This window comes from Cyprinus carpio, chromosome B15 (assembly GCF_018340385.1).
Source record: "Cyprinus carpio isolate SPL01 chromosome B15, ASM1834038v1, whole genome shotgun sequence".
Classification (NCBI taxonomy): domain Eukaryota; kingdom Metazoa; phylum Chordata; class Actinopteri; order Cypriniformes; family Cyprinidae; genus Cyprinus; species Cyprinus carpio.
In genome coordinates, this window is record NC_056611.1 from 16,644,324 (window position 1) to 16,667,791 (window position 23,468).

Sequence of the window (23,468 nt, forward strand, 5' to 3'; positions counted from 1 at the left end):
TGCTGATTTGCTGCTCAAATTTTTTTAATAATATTATAAATGTTATGCCGCTTGATGTTTTTGTGGAAACCATTATATTTTTTTCAGGATTCTTTAATGAATCTAAATTTCAAAAGAACAGCATTTATGTAAACTAGTAATGTTACTGTCATGTTTGATGAATACAATGCATCTTTGCTGAATAAAAGTATAAATTACTAAACTCTGATTCATGAAGACTGATTCATTTCATCTTAAAGTTCAGAATCTTAAATATTGTTTTGTTTTACATTCTTTCAAAATCCAAAAAAAATGGCAAAATTATTTATAAATCAAACCTGTGTGTTAAACAAAAGTAAAAAATCAATTTGCAGTCATTGAATAGTGAAATTTAATTATCATTAAAGCTTAACAAGTATGAAACATCACCGATGAGTGAAACACGCCACTAATGAGAAAGCCATCAGTGGTTTTATTTATTATTCAGGAAGCGAATACCACCTTTGGAAAAGAGAAAAAAATAAATTGGCAAATTCAAACTCAAGATCAATCACATTAACGCCACAAGGCATAATTAATTGTTTTAATAAACTGACAACTATAAAAAGTAGAAGTAAATAACTCTTCCCATAAATACCTCTCTGAATATAAGTGCGCTGAACATTGTTACAAGAAACACTGAAGCTGTAATCAGTAAAAACAGATAAACATGGTAAGACCACACATGCAATGACAGCTCGGCAGTTTGCTCTGTAATTTAATATGTTGTGTAGTGCAAATGTTAATGAGGACCTGGTGTGAGAGTCTGGTATGATTCAAGTTTTATTTCGACAGCCAAAGCAGCAGCGCTTCTCAAAGACTAAATTTTTAGTATATCACTGGGAGAAACTTTATTTCTTACTTCAAATCCACTATGCCAGAAACGAGAAATTACATAACACCACAGAGACACATCAGAGCCTATGGGGACACGCTAGAGTCGAGCAAGAACTGCCCTACTGCACTGCTGTTCAGTCAAACTGGGGAAGGATCTATCTGTGCTCATTTGTTAAATGATCAAGGGAAGATTCGCTCTTGAGGGTGCTACATGTTCGAAAGGCTGTTAAACCGCATGTATAACCTGTGTAGCTCACCCCTAAAACAGACGTGCACTAGTTTCTCACTTGTTTTCCGGCAGGTTTCTGCACTCTACAGTGTTGATTGTGCTTTTGCATAAACCTTAAAATTGAATTTACAAAGAGGCTGTAAACAAGGCAAGTTGCTTCAGCTGGAAGCAGATTGCACGAACCCAACCCGTACCCCCTTGTGAGCACCATCCGCAAGTCCCTCTCCCTGTAAGTCACGATACAATTATCTCCTCAAATCTCACACGAGCTCAGTCTGGCACATACAGGCTCCAGGCACGGCCCAATTTTCCCATCCTTTGGCTACGACTTCCATAAGAAACTGTAAAGCAACCTGCCTAAGAATAAAACCATACCTAAGATTTGCCTAAGATATTCTTAAGTAACTTTCCTGCAATTAGAGCAAGTATAGTTTCTTGTGTATCTACCATAGACAGGCTTGTCTCTATTTTTTTGCTATAAACTAACATGGAGATGATTGCAGACACATTAATCAATTTCCAGCCTGGTGGAGCTTACTCGTTACTTATTTCCGCACTAATGTAAACCTGTTTTTGTAGTCTTGGGGGGGGAAGCAGCACAAATAATTTGTTTTGTGTGCGTATCCATCGCTGGGACTATTTAGATCCACCATCTGTAAGACACCTGTGGCGTGTAGATAGATTAGGCGTGGTGCTTCACACTTAGTTTCTCGCTGATGAGTTAAGTTGTTGCTGACCACTGATTGTCCAAAGAACCTCCAGGAGACATAATTGGATTTGACTATTGTGTACAGAATCGGCTCCCGAGTTCTGTTCCAGCGGTTATTGGATCTTCAGAGTGTGCCAAAATGGTTAGGAGACAGAAAATCAAGCACTTTGTTTGGATCAAGCCAATCAACCGTAAAAGCCTTTAAGCATCTTTAACTTGAATGTTTACTTACTGGAATTGAATGATATAGGCTTACAGGATCTTTGGGATGCTTGTTTCAGTGTTTTAATGTTGCCTGTGTGTTTTTATAGGGAAGAAGACCGGGGTATTTCTCCTTTTTGGATCCGTTCTCTCCTGGGGTTTGGCTTTTCATGTTGCTGGCGTACCTGGCCGTGAGCTGCGTGCTCTTTCTGGTGGCGAGGTAAATACTCAGCTCCACACTGACACCTGCAGGATCCTTAAAGTGGTAGTGTTGCTAAAAAATTACTTTGGCAAAATGTTACTGACATTTTGAAAGAACATCTTAAAGAACTTTTACTCTGCTGCCAAACAATGAAAGTGGAAAGCTCCAAAATGGATAAAAAAGGCTCCATAAATGCAAATTAAAGGTTTTAGATCTGAATCTTACACTATATTCCAAGGCTTTTTAAATCATACAGTAGTTTTGTTTCAGAAACAGACTAGAATTTAATTTATTATTCACTAAAGATCTTACCTAGCTGCTTTACTGCTGTCATTCACTTTCATTGGAGCTTGGACACTCAGCTAAACTTCTCCTTTCATGAAAGAAAGAAAATCATACAGATTTCAAACAACATGTAGCGCATCTTACATTTGAATTTTTTTTTTTTTTTAATTGTCATTAATTCCTCAATTGTCATTCCAAATCTGTATAACTTTATTTTTTAGTGTAACATTTTTTCCTGTTATTTTCCATACAGTTAAAGTGGATAGGGACTAGGCCTATCAAGCTCAAAAATGGACAAAAAAAATCCATAAAAGCAACATAAAAGTTGAACATATGAGTCATGCACTATATTATAAGTCTTCTGAAGTTTTTAACTAAACTTCTGGAAATGATCTGGCTGTGTCTGTGTTCTTTAATGTGTGCATTTTCAGTAAATCACATCGGTGCATTTATGGAATTGCACTCTAACGCTAATTTGCCATGTTTAGTAAATCTGGCCCTATAGCACTAAACTAAACCCTCTACTAAAACCGGAGGACAAAGATTAGTTGATAGAAATTTTGGAACATTCCTACTGCATGAATTAATCTTTGTGCTCTGATTTTAGGGGGAGGTTTAAAGGTTAGGATTGTTTGTTCATAGGAATGTTGTTGTTGCGAGATCAACATCCTTTGTTGGTCCTGTGAAACAGTCATGACCTTAAACCTAACCCTGAAATCTGATTGGTTGGTTAGAATGCAGTTCTAGGATCAGCATGTGTGTATTTGCAGACATTTCATTTTAAACTCACTTTTCATTCCAGCTTTGCATTGGACCACAAAAGAAATGTCATGTTTTATACTCTTTCACAGTAACCTGCTGATTTTCCAGCATTCTACAGGACAACGGGGTTGTTGTGCGTTTTTATTCACTGAACATTACCTGTCAAGACATTTTAAATAAATTCATAGTTGGAGCTTTTGCGTATGCATGTTTTTCTTTGTTTGCCTCTCTATAATGTGTATATTTTTACACATTTGTTATTGAAATATGACCTGTGTTTTCTTTTCTGCATTGCTTGTGTTCGGCATTTCAACAGAGCTGTAATGTGAGGTTGTCGCACACCTTGAAGAGTAACTCAGCAGCGTCCTACAGTGCATTGCATTTTTATTAGTGTCCTGTCAGTCACGGCTAAAGCTTGCACGGCCCCTTCAGGGAACAAAAACCAGGTTACATGGCCTACAGGGAGCACTGGTGACTTCATGCTTTGCCAACTGTTAAAATTGTTCCTGGCTCATTTATGTTTACTACTTTTTATCCTTTTTTTCACGCTCCTTCACGCACACAGGCTAACACCTTATGAATGGTACAACCCTCACCCCTGCCTGAAGGGGCGCTGTAACCTGCTCATTAACCAGTATTCGCTGGGCAACAGTTTCTGGTTTCCTGTGGGTGGTTTCATGCAGCAAGGCTCCACCATTGCCCCCAGAGCCCTGTCCACACGCTGCGTCAGTGGAGTATGGTAAGAGCGCACAATAAACAATCTCCGGTCTCCATTCTGCATTGATGGTCACCAGCATATTTGGTCTCCAGGATGCAATTTTTGAGGAATGTACAGAATGTCAGGGAATTATATTGATATTTCCTCATTGTATGTAAAGCCTCAGAAATGTACATATTTGTTGGTCATAGCTCTTGTCTTCATAAAGAAAGTCAAAAAGGCCATGTATCGAATCATGGTATTTTTACCATGGTATATTTAAGACTTGGCATTCTTTGGATTACTAGAACATTTTGATTTGCGACTGTCAATTTCATATTTTGTGACTATATTTGTAAAAACAGTCAATAATATTACAGTATTGAGTCCTAAATTATTTTTTCATTATGAGCATTTTCTGTCTTTATCAAAAAAGTGATTTCATAACTTGATATGCTCTTTCGTTGTCGGACACACTTGAATAAATGTTCATTTTGACCCAGAAGATCATAATGAATAAGCCATGGAAATTTTTTGTTGTGAAATAAGATGGCCCTGACTGAAGGATCATATCAAAATAATCTGCAAAAATTGGCAGGAAATTAAAATTTCACTCATAAACATGTTAGTTGGCAGATTCTTTTATCCAGAGTGACATTACATTGCAGTCAATGTATAAACCAAGCTTTTCTGTTATATCTACAAGAATGATTATTAAATATATATATTTATTTATTATTGTACTTGGGAAGTACACAAATTATTGAAAGATTTACATATTTGCATATTCCCTCCTTTATGCATTCATTTTGCATTCATTTGGATTTTTTAGGTCTTTAATTTTAGGGTCAACTAGCTTAATCCAGCAAGACCTCACTGAAAACCAGTTAGATTTTGCATGCTTAAACTGGTTTACCAGCTCGACCAGCACCCAAACCAGCATTAACCAGCCAGTCATAGATGTTCTTTTCAGCAGAGTATCACATTCTGCTACACCCTGATCTCTTTGTCAGCTGCTGGATCATATAGCAGATAAAAGTGCTACTCTCTCTTGGCCTCTGTTTTTCTGCTGCGTTATTGTACTGTCATTTTTCGAGGCCTCTACGACTGCAGCACACTGAGGTCAGTGGAGAATAAAAGTGAGCTATTTTTGAGTATTCTGAACGGGTGTACAGTATTCAGAGGAGCCTTTCAACTTCTCATTCGGATGCGGAGCTCACAGTAGCGATGAGCTCTTTTGATGTCGGGGCAAAGCTTTGCGTTCCTCGAGTCTAAAACTGGTTTGTCGTTCCAGGTGGGCCTTTACCTTGATCATCATCTCTTCCTACACAGCCAACTTGGCGGCCTTTCTCACTGTGCAGAGGATGGAAGTCCCCATCGAGTCCGTGGATGATCTGGCTGATCAAACAGCCATCCAATACGGCACCATGCACGGCGGGTCCACCATGACCTTCTTCCAGGTGAGATCTCCAAGGACAAAATGGAAGGAAACTCCACCCACAAATCAATGGCCTGTCGGCAGGTTTATTGACCATGTCGCTAGCGCTCTTCCCTACTTTGGGATTTATCTGTTTGCTGTCTTAATATCAATGCCCTTCGATATCTTGCGCTCTCCAGAGGGCCGTCCCAGATTAATTCGAACTCTTTGATGGTTTCTCGACCCGCCCCTCAGCAAGCACAGACTGTTTCACATATTCAGTTGTCACATCAACATGTCAAACTGTCAACTTATCAACCGCCAAGTCCTTGGTTCACACATCAGTCTCACCTCTTTACAGCTCTAGTGATTGGCTGTCAGGACATCAGACGAAAGTTGAGGAGCTAACGTAACGATTCTAATATCTCCTGTTTTCCGGTTAGAACTCACGCTACCAGACGTACCAGCGCATGTGGAACTTCATGTACTCCAAGCAGCCCAGCGTGTTCGTAAAGAGCACTGAGGAGGGCATCGCCCGAGTGCTCAACTCCAATTATGCCTACCTGCTGGAGAGCACCATGAACGAGTACTACCGCCAGCGCAACTGCAACCTCACCCAGATCGGAGGCCTGCTGGACACCAAGGGCTATGGCATTGGCATGCCTCTGGGTGAGAAAGAGTTCCTGTTAGAGAGACAACAATGAATAGAGGTTTATGTGGAGTTAGCAGGACTTTTATTGATTCAAATGCAGCTCATCCAGAGTGCAAAAGAAATGTAGCAAGGAATCTCACATAGATCATCTCTAGTCAGATTGTATGATGTGATCTCAGTGAGATCTTGGGTAGAAGCCAAGGCAGACTGTGCGACGTCAATGGCCATTTATGCTACTGAACGATACACAACTTTGGTCAAGATTGACAGCATTGACTGGTAGATCAATCAGCAACTCAACTGAAACATTTAAGAAAGGTAGAAAGGACATTGTTAAAATAGTACATGTGACTTTATTCAACAATTTCTTCTCTTCCGTGTCAGTCTTCGACGCGTTCATGTGGAAAAAAGTGACATTACATGCTTCATGGTCATGTCATTAATGTTGATCAAAGACTGCCAAGGAAGAGAAGAAATTGTTGAATAAAGTCATTATTTTAATTTTCTTTGTGCACAAAAAGTATTCTCGTAGCTTCATAAAATTATGGTTGAACCACTGATGTCACATACACTATTTTAACAATGTCCTTACTACCTTTCTGGGTCATGAACATGGTAGTTCCATTGCTGTTTACGCAGGGTCAGAAAGCTCTTGGATTTCATCAAAAATATCTTAATTTGTGTTCCGAAGATGAAAGAAGGTCTTACGGGTTTGGAGTGACATGAGGGTGAATAATTAATCACAGAATTTTCATTTTTGGGTGAACTATCCCTTTTATTTTATTTATTTATTTTATTTATTTATATATACACTAGCATTCAAAACTTTGAGGTCAGTAAGATTTTTAAATGTTTTTAAAATTTGACTCTTATTTATGGCCTTCAAAGCTGCATTTATTTGATCAAAATTTTATTTTATTATTATTTACTTTTATTATTATTTGCCATTTAGACCACTATTATATACAATGCTCTTGCATACACATCATCACTTGCTGTGTTCTTATGGGCTGTTTATTAGACAGGCCTTGTAGCAACAGTCACACTTCACAATTGCAACCTAAAATTTCAGACACTGTCAGAACTTCATCTGATGCGCTGACTAATTGGCCATCATGAGCACATGACAGTAAGCTACAGTATCCAAGGCTGCCAGTCTTGTCCTTTAATGATAGAAATCTTTTATATTCACCAAAAATCTGTCTCAGATGGCAAAATCGTAGCCATAATAGCACAGTGCACACCAGGCTTTAATCATATAACTGAAGTGAAATGAATCCATTGACTGAATATAAATTGAATTGATTTGAACCCAGCTATGTCCAGCAGATGTTTTAATCAACATGATTGATGGCAGGGTTTAGTTTACTATAAGCTAAATGAACACCATTAGAGCGGCAGGAGTCAGCACAGCAGAAAACATACAGTACATCCAGCTCTGGCTCTCTAAGATGGATATTTTGTTTCAGGCTCGGTCTACAGAGATGAGTTTGACCTGGCTATACTCAAACTACAGGAGGAAAACCGCTTAGAGATTCTGAAGAGGAAATGGTGGGATGGTGGCAAGTGCCCAAAAGAGGAGGATCATCGAGCAAAAGGTGAACCACTTGTCACTCATCTGCAGGTCCAAACAGAATCTTTTAGGAAACATTTATCATGTTGTTGGTTTTTGTGAGGTCTGGGCATGGAGAACATCGGTGGGATCTTCGTGGTGCTTGTGTGTGGTCTTCTGGTGGCCATCTTCATGGCGGTGCTGGAGTTTGTGTGGATGCTGCGTCATACGCCAGCAACAGAGGTGAGAGAGGGCTATTTTACCTGCCTCTGCTTTCTGTCCTTCTCCCCGCCCTCGCGCCTCCCTCCCTGAACCCCCCACACCCCATCCCGCACCTCACCACCAGCACACCAAAGAATATACCTCAAACTGATCTACACAGGCCATCACATGCTAAAGGTGCCAGACGCTTTTAGATTTTATGCTTTTTAATGTCTGAATGGAATGAAGTTCCTTCTTTTTTGTCTTTTATTTTCCTCCCTGAATCAAATCGATGGTTGTGTGACTGCATCGTTTCAAATGAAACATTGTGATTTTTTTTCACTAAATAAACACTTAAGCGTGTTTCAGTAGAACCCCAAGACGTGACTCTTTTTGGAGGGTGCAAATGCATGCTGTTTGTTAAGTATGTCTTCATGACTTAGTTGTGATTGCCCATATTCATAGACTGAGCATTGTGGGTAAATATTCAAAGATGAATGATGTTTGTGTTTATCTATATGTTATCTGGGTGTGCTTGAAGTGAGGCTAAACTAAATACTAATTGAAAACTGCTTGGAAATATGGGTGTTTGTGTGATTGTGTTTGTACTGTATATCTCAACATCAAGTCAAAATGACTAGTGCAGTGCAGTTTAGCCCATTTTTGATAAGTAGAGTGAATATTTGCATTATCCCTAAGGGAAATATAGCTTTGCTTGTTAGCATTAGGTAATGCTAATAGTGTGTCTGTGTTTGTTTATGTATGTGTGAGGTTCATTTCTGCATGTAAGTGTAAATTCAGCGCCTTAAACCGCACTGGCATTGCTCATCATCCAATAGTAACAACTTTCTGTCCTGTTTTTAACTAGTGTACATATCTTACCACCATACTACATTGGTCCAACACCAAGATGGCCCCTCCAATTAAATGTCTACTACACATTAAAATTCCCAGAATCACATTGCTTGTATGCAGTGCCTTTTCAACCTCACGACATGATGACAAAAATTGATTGGATCATATGTGATGTTTATCTTATATAGGCAAGGTAGCACCATATTTAATTTTTGACAAGAATGAAAACAAGGCTGTGAGGAACTGAAGTACAGTGTGTCCAATGGACTGCACTGTTGTTTAACAACATACCGACTGTTCAGCTGACAACACATCTTTCCGCTAACTCCATAAAAGAGTTGTTAGTTGTGAAATGTATGTAAACTAGGACGTTTCTACAGTGCGTGCCATTGTAAAGACTGCAAGTCTATCCCTCACAGCCTCGCTTTCATTGAATATGGTGTCTCACCTGACTAAGTTCGAATGTTCAGAAAACAGCATTGGTTGAGCTTCAGCAGCTGAGTTCTGGATTTTATCAGCAAATATTATATATGTTAATATGTTAAATATGTTTAAAAATTTTAAAAGCACATCACAACCATCTGTCACACAAAACATACTTGTCACACAAAACCTTAAGTGTAAAGAGCCGCTTAAAAATTCAGTTATTTCAATAAGAATCTATGCAATTTGGATGAGGGTGATATATTTCTCCATCTCCACATTTTGCAACAGGTTGGTCACACAGATTCACTGCATTGACCAATAGAAAGCTGCTTGGTTTGAAAGGCTCCACACAACACTTTTCTATTAACAAAAGACAATAGTGCCTTTTTGTGAACTCATCTTAACAGACTGTAACTGAACAGGGTATGAATTAAAAGGTAAACCCTTAATGATATTGTGCTGAGGACTGATTAAATTTTGGTTTGCTTGAGTGGATATGCATGGTATTTCCCTTGAAATTTGATGTCAACACAGGATATTAACGTTGGGAAAACACTACTGAGTACAAAAGAAAAATACTACTGTAAAACAACCATTAAGAGAAATGAACGATTCAAAGCAAAGACGATTTATTTAACAGCCCTTAATCATAACTTTATTTTTGTAATACTGTGCGATAATATTCAATTCATGACAGAATTCCATTAAGATGACAAATTGCACCAGAGGACACAGGAAAACATGCTGCCTCTGTTCCTTAAGTGATCAGTTAAGATTGCTGCTTCAAATAATCAGATTGTTTTTGCATAAACAATCATCAAAACTAAGTGAAAATCCTCCTGAGAGCAATTTGAGCCCAATTTTTCAAAGCAAAAGGCACTGCATACAAAGAATGACCCAAACACAGCAGTGCCACTCACTTATGTTTTTTTTACAATGCAAATCTAACAGAATACATTTAAAGATTTAAAGTGAACTTATTGAGAATGTAATGAGCACACACCAAGCTCACCAGGCGCTTCAGGACATTTTCTCTGATTTCTCTGCGGTGCATCAGTCAGATAAACAGCCACCGCCCCCTGTATAGCCCAGTGTTATTTTTGATCAATGCTCTGGCTGTGCTGCCTGCCACCCCCTGCGAGCAGTGTGTCAGCGAGACCCCCTGGCCTCTCTTTCTCTCTCTTTCTCTCCCTCTGTCTCCGTGTCTTTGCCTCACAGCTGTCCATGTGCGAGGAGATGCTACGAGAGCTGCAGGGCATCGTGCTGTGTCAGGACAGCCTGCAGTTACGGCGCAGGCGCGGAGCCAGCGTGTTGCGACCGCAGCCTCTGCCCCTGGATGAGCGGCGGGCGCGGGCGGCAGCGGCGAGCCTCAGCAACGGCAAGCTGTGCACGGGCACAGGCCTGCCCGAACCCCTTACCCACAGACTGGCGCAGGAGGCCGCCTTGGTGGCACGAGGGTGCAGTCACATTCGCATCTGCCCGGAGTGCCGGCGCTTCCAGGGCATTCGAGTGCGCCCAGCCGGACCTCCAGGAGCATCACCCAGCCACAGCGAGGAGAGTATAGAGTGGGAGAATGGCACCAACAACAGTGAACACGAATAACCTCTCGGATCTGTGGCGGATAGACATTAAACAACAGCTTTGCTGGACCCAGGGATTATGGGATCGTAGGTTCCGGAGAAGCTGTCCGTGCTGCTCGATTCGGCCCAGGAGCTGCATCTGGTTTCTGTACACTGTCCTTACGGCCCTCTGCTTTCGGGGGACACAGCAGAGGGGCTTTGTACTATGCAGTATATTTGTCTTACTGTGCTGTTGATTTATTTTTAAATTATTCCTCTTTTGTTGTGATACCACTATATTGCTATTATCTCCTTCTCACGACACCCATTAAGTTTGGTTTTTCACACCGCAGACGGCTGCAGACTGTGTCAGCCATGCGCAACCTTTTTTAGAGTACCAAAATACTTTGTATTGATTCTGTGCTGTCGCCGTCTCATTCGGGCCCCTGAAGGAGTAACTGAACACAAAAACAATTACAAGCTGTTTTTATTAATAGTCATATTCTATTAAAAAGGTTTTTGGGATGTTTCTGAATGTTTGATGTGCATGTACGAGGGTTTTAGATGCTACTGAATGGAGAAGAACATGGGAATTATATTTTTTCTGGTTAAAGACACTTTCTATATTTTGCTTTTCGCTCTTTTAAGTTTTGATTCATTTTGTTGCACTCCTCGGATATGAAAATTGCACATAGTTGTGGGAAAGTGGAAGATTATGCTCCCATTTAGGAAATTTGCATTGGGAAACTAACTAGGATTTATGCCCATTTCCATTCACACTTATTTTTGCCATTCCTGCGGGGCACTTGGAGGTGTCCGATGTGTTCACTTTCAAAAAAAACATCAGGAAAGTGAGATCGGAGGTGATTTTGTTCCTGTTGAGGTCTTACATTCATCTGTACCACTCAATACTTGATGAAATCAACTACAGACAAGGTCACTCCATCTAGACATATCTGTGTGATGAGACATTGGAGATCATAGGCCTATATACATAACTACATAACATCTCATAATGTTTAATGTTTATTTTCTTGTTTGAAACCAGAACGTTCATTTGTTCATGTGATGTCTTGGATTCATACTTCTGTTGAACACCATTTTAAAACTGGATTCAACCAATCAGATTTTTCAGCGTACCACAGCTGAAGCAGAATTTGGATACCAAAATGAAATTATTTTATTAGGCATGATGTTACCCTCAACTTGCAGTGCCAAATTGTAATGAATTGCCTTCACGTTTTGGAGAGCCATTAGAGGTTACTTAACTACCCATGTTGATTTTTTCTGTGCATTTCTATTGAACTGAATCCATTTCTACATGATATTTCAATACGGTGTTAGTGCCTGACAAAAATAAATGGCATTGTGTTCAGTTCTGTGAAAGGTTGGCTTTGTTCTTAAAGGTTTTGTCTCTTGGATCTGTCAGCCCTCTCTGTAAACATTTATTTTTCTAGGTGCGCAAATAGAGCTCCATTCATTTCTTACTACAGGCTGGAATGGCTGTGCGAGTGTGTGTTTCAAGCTTCTGATGAACAATGGCAAAGCTGTATGTGCAGGTGGGTTTTCGCTGGATACACAGACCTGCAGACAACTCTATCGGGGCAACTTCAAGATGTGACACATTTACTATGTGGGGCATGGCATCAGCTGCACATCTGCTTTAGATTCACAGAGGCACAAGCTGGTTTCAAGAGTGTCAACAAACAAGCAAAAACATTTGGGAGACAATTACTGCTTGGAGTGACAACTGACTGCACAGGAAGGTTAAAACAAGTAGTTTATAATTAGCATTTAAAATTTGGGTACAAGCAACAATATATTGCCAAAAATGTGCATGCAGCAATTATTCACATCTGTTACAAGAATTGTAGCATCGTGCAAAAGTTATAAGCTTCTAATGTCATTGAAATGCTCAGTTTGCACTCAGACATGACTCATTTATTCCATTATCCAAAGTGACCAATAATAGGAAGGTTAACAAGATAAAGAGAGTAATAGCTGGCTTGTCAAGTGACCTCAAAATAGCTTACTGTGTACACTTTTGTGATTGCATTATTAATTTCTCTTTACTAAATACTTCATACAAATATTTAGTTCAGTGAGAACTTACCACCCAGTCTCATGAAAAAAACATAACTAATTGATGAGGTTACAATGTAATTCATACAAAACTGTGATTTTTAGAAAGAAGTAACCATGAAGGTCCATCGCTAAATATATGGGTTGTAAGCATATTATCTGAAAATGAAATTGAAAATTGAACTAATTGATATGAATTAGCCACCAATTTGCCAAAATGTAATATTGCCATGAGCTTATGTGTTTGCCTCAATCCCAAGTATTTTCAAACTGAAGAAATATCTTCAATATCTGCAAATGTCTAAATGATGGAAATCCATTCAAGTTCCAGGGTTCAAATACTAAGTTGTCCAGCGCTATGATGGTTTGATGGTAATGAGTGTGAATTGTTCAGAGACTGAAATGTCATGGCTGAAGACAGGACTTATTAGTGAGACACGCAAAGCTCACAGCCCAATCAGTCCGGATGCATTCCCGAGGGCAGGGCCTCTATCTCGCTCAGCATACTGCCCTTCTCCAACCCATTTATTTCTTAATTCAGCTCTAACCTGTTTCCACAGAATGAAATTGCATCTCTAGCTTTAATTCCTTCTAGTGTCGCAACTGGTTTCTGTCCAACAGAAGGAAATTTGACTTTTTTTGCTGATTTACAGGGGTAAATGACATCACTAAACTAGATGTCATGTGTTGTTGTGCTCTGAAATGTGTCAGACTGCAATTCAGGCACGTGTTGCATTTCCAGCGTTGCCATATGGGGCAGGGCCACAATAAACGTTAATCAGGACCACAAGAAAAAAATATTCTAGTAATTTACAGTAATTACTATAGTGTTTTTGAATCATAGCCTACTATAGTAAAAGTACTTGAATTAATTTGTTGTGGTAATTCTATAGTTGCTGTGCTAATATAAAAGCTATAGTAATATTAACAAATTACTTTACCCCATACTGTACCAAGTTTTCTACAACACTGCAGTTTACTGTAGTAAAAACTAAAGTAGCCTATACTACAGTATTTATTATAGTTTATCAGTTCACTAGTTAATACTACAGTACAGTATGCTGTAGCATTCATTAACATAGTGTTGTAAATACTATAATATATACAGTATAATACACTTTACTATAGTATGGCCCAAAAACACTAGTATTTACTATAAATGACTATAGTATTTTTTCATGTGGGGGGTATAGGGCCATAATATTCAACAGGAATGATACTATTGTTTAGCATATGCTACCAATTGTTCTGCTGATGAAATGTCTTTCAGAGAAAAAAAAAGACCAAAGGTAAAAACTATAAAACAGTTTTGAAAGTTAAGTGACATAGGACCATTTATTCATGCTATTGTAAAGACTTTAAGTCTATCACTCACAACCTTGTTTTGATCTGCACTCAATTCAATACAGCATCTAACCTAACTAAAATTGCCTTCTTTTGTGCTAGATGAACATTGCTTGTGTCTTGTTTGCATTTTGTTTTTAAAAGCAAAAATGCTTTCTGTGTGAATGGCCACAGAGTTAAAGTCAATATAGGCCTAGCCTATTTATAGCACCTGAATAACAACACATCCAATTTTATGTCAGAGGTATTTGAATGTTACGTTTTATGAATAGTGCTAACATCTTCACATCTTAGTGATTTTTACATTTTCACAAATTATTTATTATCAAAGGCATATTAAAACAGCCCGTTCTTCTAAAACTATAGAACTTTCATTCTTTAAAAGGACACAATGCTGCTACAAATCTTTTTCAGATCACTGGTTTGTCACTTATAGCAGAATTTGTCTTAGACTCTTTTTAATGTTCTGAAACATATTAAAGGTAAGTAACGGCATAGTTCAAAATGTTATTTCCCATTTTCAGTTCACTGTGAAAGTGCTGTTTACATCCCTGTGAGTGCGGGTAGAGATCATGTTCATTTTGCTGCCTTTTAGAACAACCGTCAGACACATTACAGATTTAAGTGAAATAAAAGTCTTTGTTTGCTTTCTTCTGCTTTCCATTTATTGATCGATCTCGATCGAGATTGGGAGACCTTGATCATCTGCCTGCCAGATAAAAGAAGGCCCTACTGCTGCACTTAGAAAGTGTCACTATAGTGCCATGAGCTTTCCATGAATGTGAAATTTTTGTGACATAACAAGGTCAGTTATGTCATATAACTGCTTTAACACAATCATCTGTGTAATCAAGATTTTTGTATTGAGGTGATGTTTGTAGAGCTTATTCCAGACAGTCTCTCTCGGGGAATCTCACATCCGTAAATCAACAGCTGGCGTCTGTCAGGGGCATTAGAGCATTACTCTTGGACTCATACTGAGAAGAACACAACAGGTAAACATCCTACACATTCTTTTTTTTTTTTTTGGGGGGGGGGGGGGGTTATCATAAAAGGGTTATTACATTATGTTAGTAAAATCATTTTTAAATTTGATTAATTTAAACGTGAAAACGCTGTGCAAATTGGAATAGCGACAGAAAATTAGACGAACAGAGACACCTGCTGGAGACAGAATGAACTGCACTGTCTGTTGTAAACAGTTTGGATCACAGGACTTCATTCATGAAACACTTGTAGGACAATTCTGTATGGATGAGTTGTCGTTTAAACGGAAATTCAGTCTGCTTGTTTCATAAATAAGGCCAAAACACAAGTTGGCATATAAACACAATGATTAAACTGCTTCATCAAATTATGCTACTATCATATATGGTAGCCTAATTCAAAATGTAAACAGTATTCACTTTTGGATAAATTAACTGTTAAAATTCTTCATTTTTGAACTGAATTCATAACCTTCAACCCCATGTGAAGCTAATTTTAAATTTCAATTAAAGTCAGCTTGACCTTTTCATGATGAAGTGATTATTAAGACAATGTCTTTTGTTGTTGTTGTGTTGTCATCAGATCAACTTTCAGGTCAACATTTAGACCTCTGTTGAAGCTAGCACTGTTCCCAAACCTGTATAACTGAATATATGAATATCTTCAATTAGTGAGAAAGATTTTCTAATGTTTTCTATTTGAATATATATTTTAAACTGTAATTTATTCCTGTGATGCCAAAGCTGAATTTTCAGCAGCCATTACTGGAGTCTTCAGTGTCACATGATCCTTCAGAAATCATTCTAATATGCTGATATGGTGCTCAAAAACAAACAAACAAAAAAATTATCATCAGCAGCATTGAAAATTTGTTGTTCTGCTTAATTCTTTTGTGGAAACTGTAAAAGTGAAAAATTATTTTTTTTTTGATGATTAGTTGGTTAATAGGAGGTTCTTTTGTTTAAATTTTATTTTTTTTGAAACATAAATCTCTTTACTGTCACTTTTGATCAATTTAATGCATCCTTGCTAACTATAACTATTAATTTCTTTAAAATAAAGTACTGACCCGTACTATATATAGGAGTTTGAAAACTCCTGGTTTATGCATTATATGTGCAATTGCTTAGAAGTCAAAGGTCAGAAGTCCTGGTCCTGCTCCTGTTCTGTTCACAGTGCTCAACTGAAGGTGTCCTCATATGTAAAGCGGGTTTATCCCAAAGTCTCTGAGCGTGTCCTTGACATCCTGATGAATGACTGTGCTCTGTTCTTCCCACTGCAGCCGCGTCTCAGTCAGGTGAGAGAGCAAACTGTCCAGACAGCCCTGTATCAGGCCAATAGACACCAATTATTAAGAATATACTCAATTTAAGATGAAAAGTAGCTTATTAAATGGGGCATGCCTCGCCATCTGGCACGAGCATTTAGAGGTGCAGATGGTCTCTACTATGCTAAAATACTAAATGCTGAAATGGATAACCTTGTGGATGGCAATTAGATTTGTTAACACTTTAATTTGTTTTATTATAGCATTAATTATACCTCATTTCGTCGAGGAAGATTAGTCTGTCACGCTTTGAAATGTCACCAAGCAATTTAAGCTAAGCCTTGTGTAAAGCTGATAAAATATGTCATCCATTCAAGCATCTAATATATATTTTGACACAGCACTGATATTTCACTTAATCACTTATAGAGCCGTGACTCTGACTTACGTGCAGGATCTTCTCACACTCTCTCTCCATACTATCCAGTTTGCTTTGGAGGTCAGAGATGATGGCGTCTTTTTCTGCTTCTATCTTCTCTCGCTGCTCTCTTTCCCATTTTAATTTAACCTGACATTCGGCTAATTAAAGAGAGGCCTTATTTCTCATCAACTTTTGACTGGAGAGCATGTTTACTGCCTATGATAAGCATAAGAATTTGAATGTGTTTATGCCTGGACTTACCGAGCTGCGTCTCAAGCAAGTCTACACTCACTTCAAGCCTGTTTACTTTAGTCTGCAGGTCTGTTTCCATGGACTTATATTGGCGGTTGAGATCTGAAGAATACAATACCATATTGTGTTAGAAATCAATGATATAACTTTACTGAAATATACATTTAGCCACATAAGTCATAAGAGGTGAGTAACATTATTATATAATGATATTTATAATGTTTTGTTATATGAAATGAAAGCAAATCTTTATAAAAATCTATAAAATATTTCTATTTCAAATAAAATCTCGTTCTTTTGATCTTTCTATTTATCAGAGAATCCTAAAAAAAAATTAATATTTTTGGTTTACACAAAAATATTATGCTATTTTCAGTATTATAATTATGATTATAATATGAAATATGATTATACTAGATGTTTCTTAAACAATAAATCAGCATATTAGAATGACTTTTGAAGAAACTAACACTTTTTTCATTTAGCAAGTAAGCATTAAATTAATCAAAAATGACAGTAAAATATATTTACACTAGAGTTAAAATATTTCCATTTCAAATGAATGCTGTTCTCTTAAACATTTAAGTATTATCAATATTATTTAGAAATATATATATATATAGTTGTTTGTTTTTGTAACAATATTTCACAATATTACTGTTTTTAGTGTATTTTTATTCAAATAAATGCTGCTTTCTTTCAACCCAATCATTCGTTTAGAATTTTAAGACATGCTGTGGATCAAATAATCATGTAATTTCAAGAAAATTAACTTAAAGTCCATTAGGTGACCTCAGAAATATTGAGCAAGTTTATGAAATAATGAAGTCTATGAAACTGCCTATAACTTAATTTTATATATATGTCTAGATTTTTCAGTATCACCAGGATCTAGTGGGGAAGCTTCAAGATATTAAGTAAGTGAAACTTTTTGAGACATTGAAAAAGCCAAAATTCAGCATTCCTCATTCCTCAGTTCTGTAGACTGCAACATTTTCATTCAAGTATTTCCAAAACACTACAGCATAAAACATGAGTATTATGAAGTACACATTGTTTCATGCACGTGTGCTATATCAGTCGACCTGGAATAAAGAAATACACTGTATACAGACCTGTGGTTATGTCCTTCATGTCTGATCGTTCCTGACTGAGCACCTGCTCCAGATCTCTGATTTGACTTTTCAAGTCATCTCTCACTGCTGTGGCCTGCCGCGTTATACTTGTCCTCAGAGCTGACGAGAATTGTAGAGAAGTTCCTTTCTTAATGTTTTAATAGAACTAGACTAGAACAGGCCAATGTAATATTTGCCTTACCAAGATGTTCTTTTAAAACAGCCACGTCTAAGGCACTTCTCCGATACTTCTCTGTAAGTCCATCATCTGTATGATAAGAAAAAAAGGGAAATATATCATGTCAATAAAATAGGGGCTACTATTGTTAAGTAGCTACATTATTTTGTGTTTATAAAATAAAATGTTATAGTTTATAGACAAACCTTTTTCTGTTGTGCTCTTTTTGGACTTGTCCTTTTTGATGTTTCCTTTCCCTTTCTTTTTTGGTGGCATGGTGTAAAGATTCTAGATCTGCATGTTTCGAACTGAAGGAAAAGTTTCATTGTGTCTGTATTGTGTATACAGAGCAGCCTGGCAGCGTGGGCGTGGTTAGAGAGAGACGTTAGCCAATCACCTCTCCAGAATGCCAATTACAGATGGTCTACGTATCCGCATTGCACTACGTTACAGGCTCGTTGCCTGGAAGTGTGTATAGTTGCTAAGCCCGTCGTTTTGTTTTATGGACAATAAAGTCTATTGAGGTATTTCTGAATCGCTTAGATTCTTGAAAGAGAATCTCACTATTTAATTTTCAAGCAGCTACAGCACGCGGAGCTCTGTAGAGGCAACTCTCATTCACAAGTTTTTACTTTTCTTTCATTTTCGTTTTTGGATATTTGTAAAGCGAATATGAACTAAAATTATAAGAAATGAGCAGCGAAACAAGCATCATATATTAAACCAACGTGTGAAATGTGTAAAAAAATCTGCATAATTAATCTCTTTAAGTCCAGAGGGCGGCGAAAGTAATGCTTTGCTCATGAATATTAACTACGTTATTGCTTACGTTGCTTAGTAACCTTCCTAGTGCTCCGGTTACGTGCCCTATTTAATATTCATTAGTCGTGTTTTTCACCATAGTAGGATTCGTATATTCGCAAGAGGAGCAAAAACGGAGGCGGAGAAAATGTGAGAGATGACAGAGGGCGAGGTCTTACAGGCGGAACAGGAAGCGCAATCACACGAGCGCGGGAGGGGGAGGTCGAAGGCGGTGTTTTTTTCCCAAACTGGTTTATTTATCTTATTTCATGATGATATCATTTCACGATCTAATATTGCATTTCCATATGGAGAAAGATAATCTGTGCGGGGTTTATAATAAACGTGAGTGATCGCTTTTCCCCTTGCTTTTTGCTTTGCAAGTGCTCTTGACTTGCTCATCCTGAACTTCTCGTTGCAAAAGTAGTGATGGGAAGTCCGATTCATTTCAGCGAATCGATTCTTTCGGACAGGTCCCCTCAAAGAACCAATTAAACTATTTTTGTACGTCACTTCGCTGATAGGTCATCACGTGGTCCCCAAGCGTTGAAACTTTACAATATTTCTTTGTTTTTATTTTCTCTTTTAAAAAATAAATTTATCTTTAGAAAAATAAAAAATAATTTTCTTTGATTTTTTTTGTTCAACACATAGTTATTCTGTATTTGCAAGTGATTTTTGTAATGTTTATTCGTTAATATTACTGTTAACTAAATCAAAGTCATATATAATCATAGGTTGATTGTGTTTATTGTAATTTCATGTGTCATTTTCATGTGACTATTGTAGCAATGATTATGATCATATAAATCATTTTACATGTACAGACAGGGAAATATTAAAGAAAAGAGAAAAGGTTTTTTTTTTTAGTATAAAGTCAAATAGTTACGAAAGAGATGAGTTTTCAGCTGTCGCTTGAAAATTGTCAGGAAGACAGCTTTCCGGATAGGGTTTAGAAATCATTCCAATTCGATCTCGATCTCGATCGATAATCTGCACGGATTTTACCCCATACTAATTAAATTTTACCTGTCAAACTATTTCAGTCTGACCAGTTTTGGGAACAGATTCATTCAAAAGATCCTAACCAACTGATTCATTAAAAGGATTCGATTCAGATGAACGATTCGATCACGAATCGGACATCGCTCTGCAGAAGCTCACAGATAGAGAAAGAGAGAGAGCTGCAGGAAAAGGGAACATAACGCACGGGGTGTCGGTGTGAAAGCAGTAGTTCCTCCACTTCCAGACACCCATCAAAACTTATTTTTACGCGTTGTTTTTAACGGGATCCGCCGCACTAGTCGAGCGTATACAACACAGCGTGAAACGGTGGTTTCCTGCACGGGGGATTTAATGGGAGTCTTGCATCGATAAAGCGCTCCCCCCCCCGACGGACCCTCGCTCGAACCGAACCGGACTCGGGCGCTGTCCTCACCGGGGGGTATCCGATCCGAGTTATATTTTGACTAGGAAAAGACCACTTCGGAGTCCGAATATGGCAGGAAATCTGAAGAAAGGTGGGGGGCTTATTGGCTTGATGAAGGACGCTTTTCAGCCTCACCATCATCTCCACCACTCCCATCACCAGCCCGGGGCCGTGGACAAAAAGACGGTGGAGAAATGCTGGAAATTCATGGATAAGGTGGGTGGCTATTAATCAAAACACAAAAGAAAGATACCAGAGAGAGACGATGTAGCTACCAGCCTCGGTCTCTTGTTAGCTTAGCCGTTGGCCTGCGCGGAGGAGTCCTAATGCAGTATGGCAGGGCAGCTCTGCTAAGGCAATTAGCTCAATGGTTTGCAGGCTAATAAACTATATTCAGCCGGCCAAATACTCTGGGAATATCTAGTTTTAGAGAGTAGGTCATTTGCCGTACTCTTACACTTCAGCTTGCCCAGTAGGACTCGTGAATGTGGTACAGGGTCCTGTGCTAGTTGTGCTAGCTTAATAGCTTGTGGCATTTCTTAACTGGTAACGTTAAATATTGTTTATATGGTAAGGCGACTGGGAATAGTTTGGCCATATCTCTTCAAAAGTGACTCCCTTAGGATGCTCAAATGAACAGTGTGGAAATCCCAAAGTTGGTTAAGCAACCAGTGTGTGACGTTACTGATCTTATTGCTGGTCAGTCAGTTGGTTAAATTGCGTTAACTCAGTGTAGACGTGGATAGTGGGCAGTTGGTGGACTGATCTGCCCTTTCTACCACTACTTTATGCTCTTGTTCCTGTTTCTATGTAGATTTTTTTGGATAAACAGGAAGTGTCATATCACTTGGAATATAAACTGAGGTGTCCCAATCATATGAAGCTAAATGTTGTTGTTTTGGGATTTAATGCAGATCTAAGTAGGGTTGGTCTTATGATCAGGTATGGATGTAGCTGCTAGGCACACAGTCCTTACTTCACATCTGATTAACAGTATAAAGCATACTGTATCACTTGATATGCATTTCTAAGACTTCTAAATTATCAACATGATCACAACCTCACACACAATCTGCTACATGCCCTCTGAGAGATAGTTCATACCTTTTTTTGGCCTTTTAGCCAAATTGTAATGATGTCCACCTTCAGGATGTTCAGGTTGTTGTTGTTTTTTTATGAAGTAGACATAAAAATAACTTTTATATTGTTAATATTTTAATAATGGGCTCAGCATTTTATGTGGCCTAAATGCTCTGCTATACTATTATAAAGATATTTTGTTGTTGTAGATTACTATACATCAGAATTTCAGAATTTGGCGATATAAATAACAGCAGCTGCACCAAATTTCATATTTTTCCTTCAAGTGTGAGCACCATATTCCCATTATATCATACTGAGCCATAAAATGCCTAATGTATTGGATATGATACAAAAACGCATATGCAACTTTTTAAAAAATAAAAAAAAAGAGAGACAGAGAGTCTTTTACCAGCTTGTTTAGTAAAACTTTAAGGGAACGTGTCTACCAGAGTGGTTTTCTTTTGTTGAATTTGCTGCCTCACAATACAAAAGTTAAAGCTGCAGTTCATGGAAAAAAGTTGTGGTTACTGACCTCACACTTCCTGTGATCTTCACACTGATATGTGCGCGAAACGGTGCATCTGTCACAGGGGGCTCATTTTAAACTTATCCTGTTGATGCTTAGATTCTAAATATGGCTTTTAAGTTATGTTTTCAGATGCTTTGTTGCACAGGAAGACTATTTAATTTTAACTGAGAAGAGCAGATAATGCTTGCTGACTGATAACTTTGTAACTTCCTATTTGTTTAGTTTCACACTGGGTAGTTTGGTTAGTGCACATGTGACATGTCACATTGCCTTCATAAGCGAATCTCCCTGTTTTTGCAACATAACAGTGTAAATTTCCACTTCATGTTAAGTCTGCTGAGACTTGACTGAGATTCTAAAACCTTTAAATGATTGTTTAGGATGAACATCACGATCAGTGATTCAGGAAACGTGACATTAGGAGAAGTTCCACTTGCAAAACACTCCTTATCATGACTTTGCTATTTATTATCCAAAGTTAACATTTTCATGTTATCCGTTTAGTTATATTCTGTAAATCCTCTGTAAATATGCAACCTCTCACCAAATACACAAGAACACAAGTTGTGCTTCTTCCCTGTGAAGCTTAACATGCAAACACATTGCATAGACAAAAACTCTAATATAGAATTCTGTATTTGACTATGGGTTTCCCCCGTGTATGCATCTGTTGTGTTCACAATATTTACAAACAGAATATCTACACTTTGGTTTCCTTATAAGGTTTAGTAATCGTTAAACTACATGTCGATTGTAGTTGTTGTTGACTGTATATTTGCATACTTTGATAAGGTTTTATGAATGCAGATTTAACACTGTAAATGCCACTGTTTCATTTGCGTTATTGCATTGGTGCATTGTAAAATATGTCTATTTTAATTGAATTCCTGGTATAGTTTCTGATGCTTGAAGCCAAGCGGACTTTTCTCCGCACTTTTGTATTATTATTATTCTGAATGCAGGTTATCACTGGAAGCCCTAATGAACACATGTCTGCACGTGAACACGTAGATGTATGCATATTCGCTGATAAGTCTCGGGACGTCCTGTCGCCAGTCTTATCTTTTGGCTGTCAGGGCTGGGGGTGCATGAGATCCAGAAGCTTTGGAGCACAAGTCAGACTGGATGGTGACAACCCCCACCCAGTGATGTCATCAGCTCTCCCCACCCCCCAATCACAGCTGGTCTTGTGCTGAAGACAAAATAGATAAGAGCGGCTGCAAGTACTCTGAGCAGCTGCAGGCAGCACCGGACACTTATTGCTGGAACGTGCGTCCACGGCACGGCGCTTCTCGAACTGTTGGGGTGGTGACATTTGAGCAGTTTCCCGTTTCCTCAAATTTCCCACCCACGTCTTAATCAATAGTTCAGAGGGTGA

General features: G+C 38.2%; 3 protein-coding genes across 5 annotated transcripts in view; 2 read left to right on the forward strand and 1 right to left on the reverse strand.

The window, feature by feature from the left end:
- LOC109103545 (glutamate receptor ionotropic, kainate 4-like) overlaps positions 1–11,977 on the forward strand; it is a 329,617-nt gene extending 317,640 nt beyond the window's left edge. Inside the window, exons 17-23 of the mRNA XM_042740067.1 lie at positions 2,105–2,214; positions 3,809–3,982; positions 5,235–5,400; positions 5,801–6,026; positions 7,479–7,607; positions 7,686–7,804; positions 10,262–11,977. Of these exons, the coding sequence (XP_042596001.1) occupies positions 2,105–2,214; positions 3,809–3,982; positions 5,235–5,400; positions 5,801–6,026; positions 7,479–7,607; positions 7,686–7,804; positions 10,262–10,645 (1,308 nt within the window). The 3' untranslated portion in view covers positions 10,646–11,977. The remainder of the gene's footprint in view (positions 1–2,104; positions 2,215–3,808; positions 3,983–5,234; positions 5,401–5,800; positions 6,027–7,478; positions 7,608–7,685; positions 7,805–10,261) is intronic.
- A 4,032-nt stretch (positions 11,978–16,009) lies between these two features.
- ccdc153 (coiled-coil domain containing 153) lies at positions 16,010–22,226 on the reverse strand. 3 transcript variants are annotated; one of them, XM_042739480.1, is made up of 7 exons: positions 22,094–22,226; positions 18,455–18,556; positions 18,273–18,338; positions 18,071–18,190; positions 16,965–17,057; positions 16,731–16,861; positions 16,010–16,339 (listed from the first exon to the last, which is right to left on the reverse strand). In XM_042739480.1, exons 2-7 carry the CDS (start codon positions 18,522–18,524, stop codon positions 16,211–16,213), a joined length of 609 nt encoding a protein of 202 aa, XP_042595414.1. In that variant the 5' UTR covers positions 18,525–18,556; positions 22,094–22,226; the 3' UTR covers positions 16,010–16,210. The 3 variants fall into 3 exon arrangements, with proteins under 3 accessions (XP_042595414.1, XP_042595415.1, XP_018972114.2); XM_042739481.1 differs by lacking the exon at positions 22,094–22,226 and adding an exon at positions 20,732–21,405 and having other exon boundaries at positions 18,455–18,542; XM_019116569.2 differs by lacking the exon at positions 22,094–22,226 and having other exon boundaries at positions 18,455–20,009.
- LOC109103546 (E3 ubiquitin-protein ligase CBL-like) overlaps positions 20,220–23,468 on the forward strand; it is a 34,486-nt gene continuing 31,237 nt past the window's right edge. The window contains exon 1 of the mRNA XM_042739478.1: positions 20,220–20,694. Coding sequence (XP_042595412.1) covers positions 20,548–20,694 — 147 coding nt within the window. The 5' untranslated portion in view covers positions 20,220–20,547. The remainder of the gene's footprint in view (positions 20,695–23,468) is intronic.

Coding starts and splice junctions, on each gene's coding strand:
- ccdc153 (XM_042739480.1), bottom strand. CDS start 18,524: ATGCCACCAAAAAAGAAAGGGAAAGGAAACATCAAAAAGGACAAGTCC. Junction 18,339..18,454: donor AAAGAGCACAACAGAAAAAG/GTTTGTCTATAA, acceptor CTTATCATACAG/ATGATGGACTTACAGAGAAG. Junction 18,191..18,272: donor TGTTTTAAAAGAACATCTTG/GTAAGGCAAATA, acceptor AATTCTCGTCAG/CTCTGAGGACAAGTATAACG.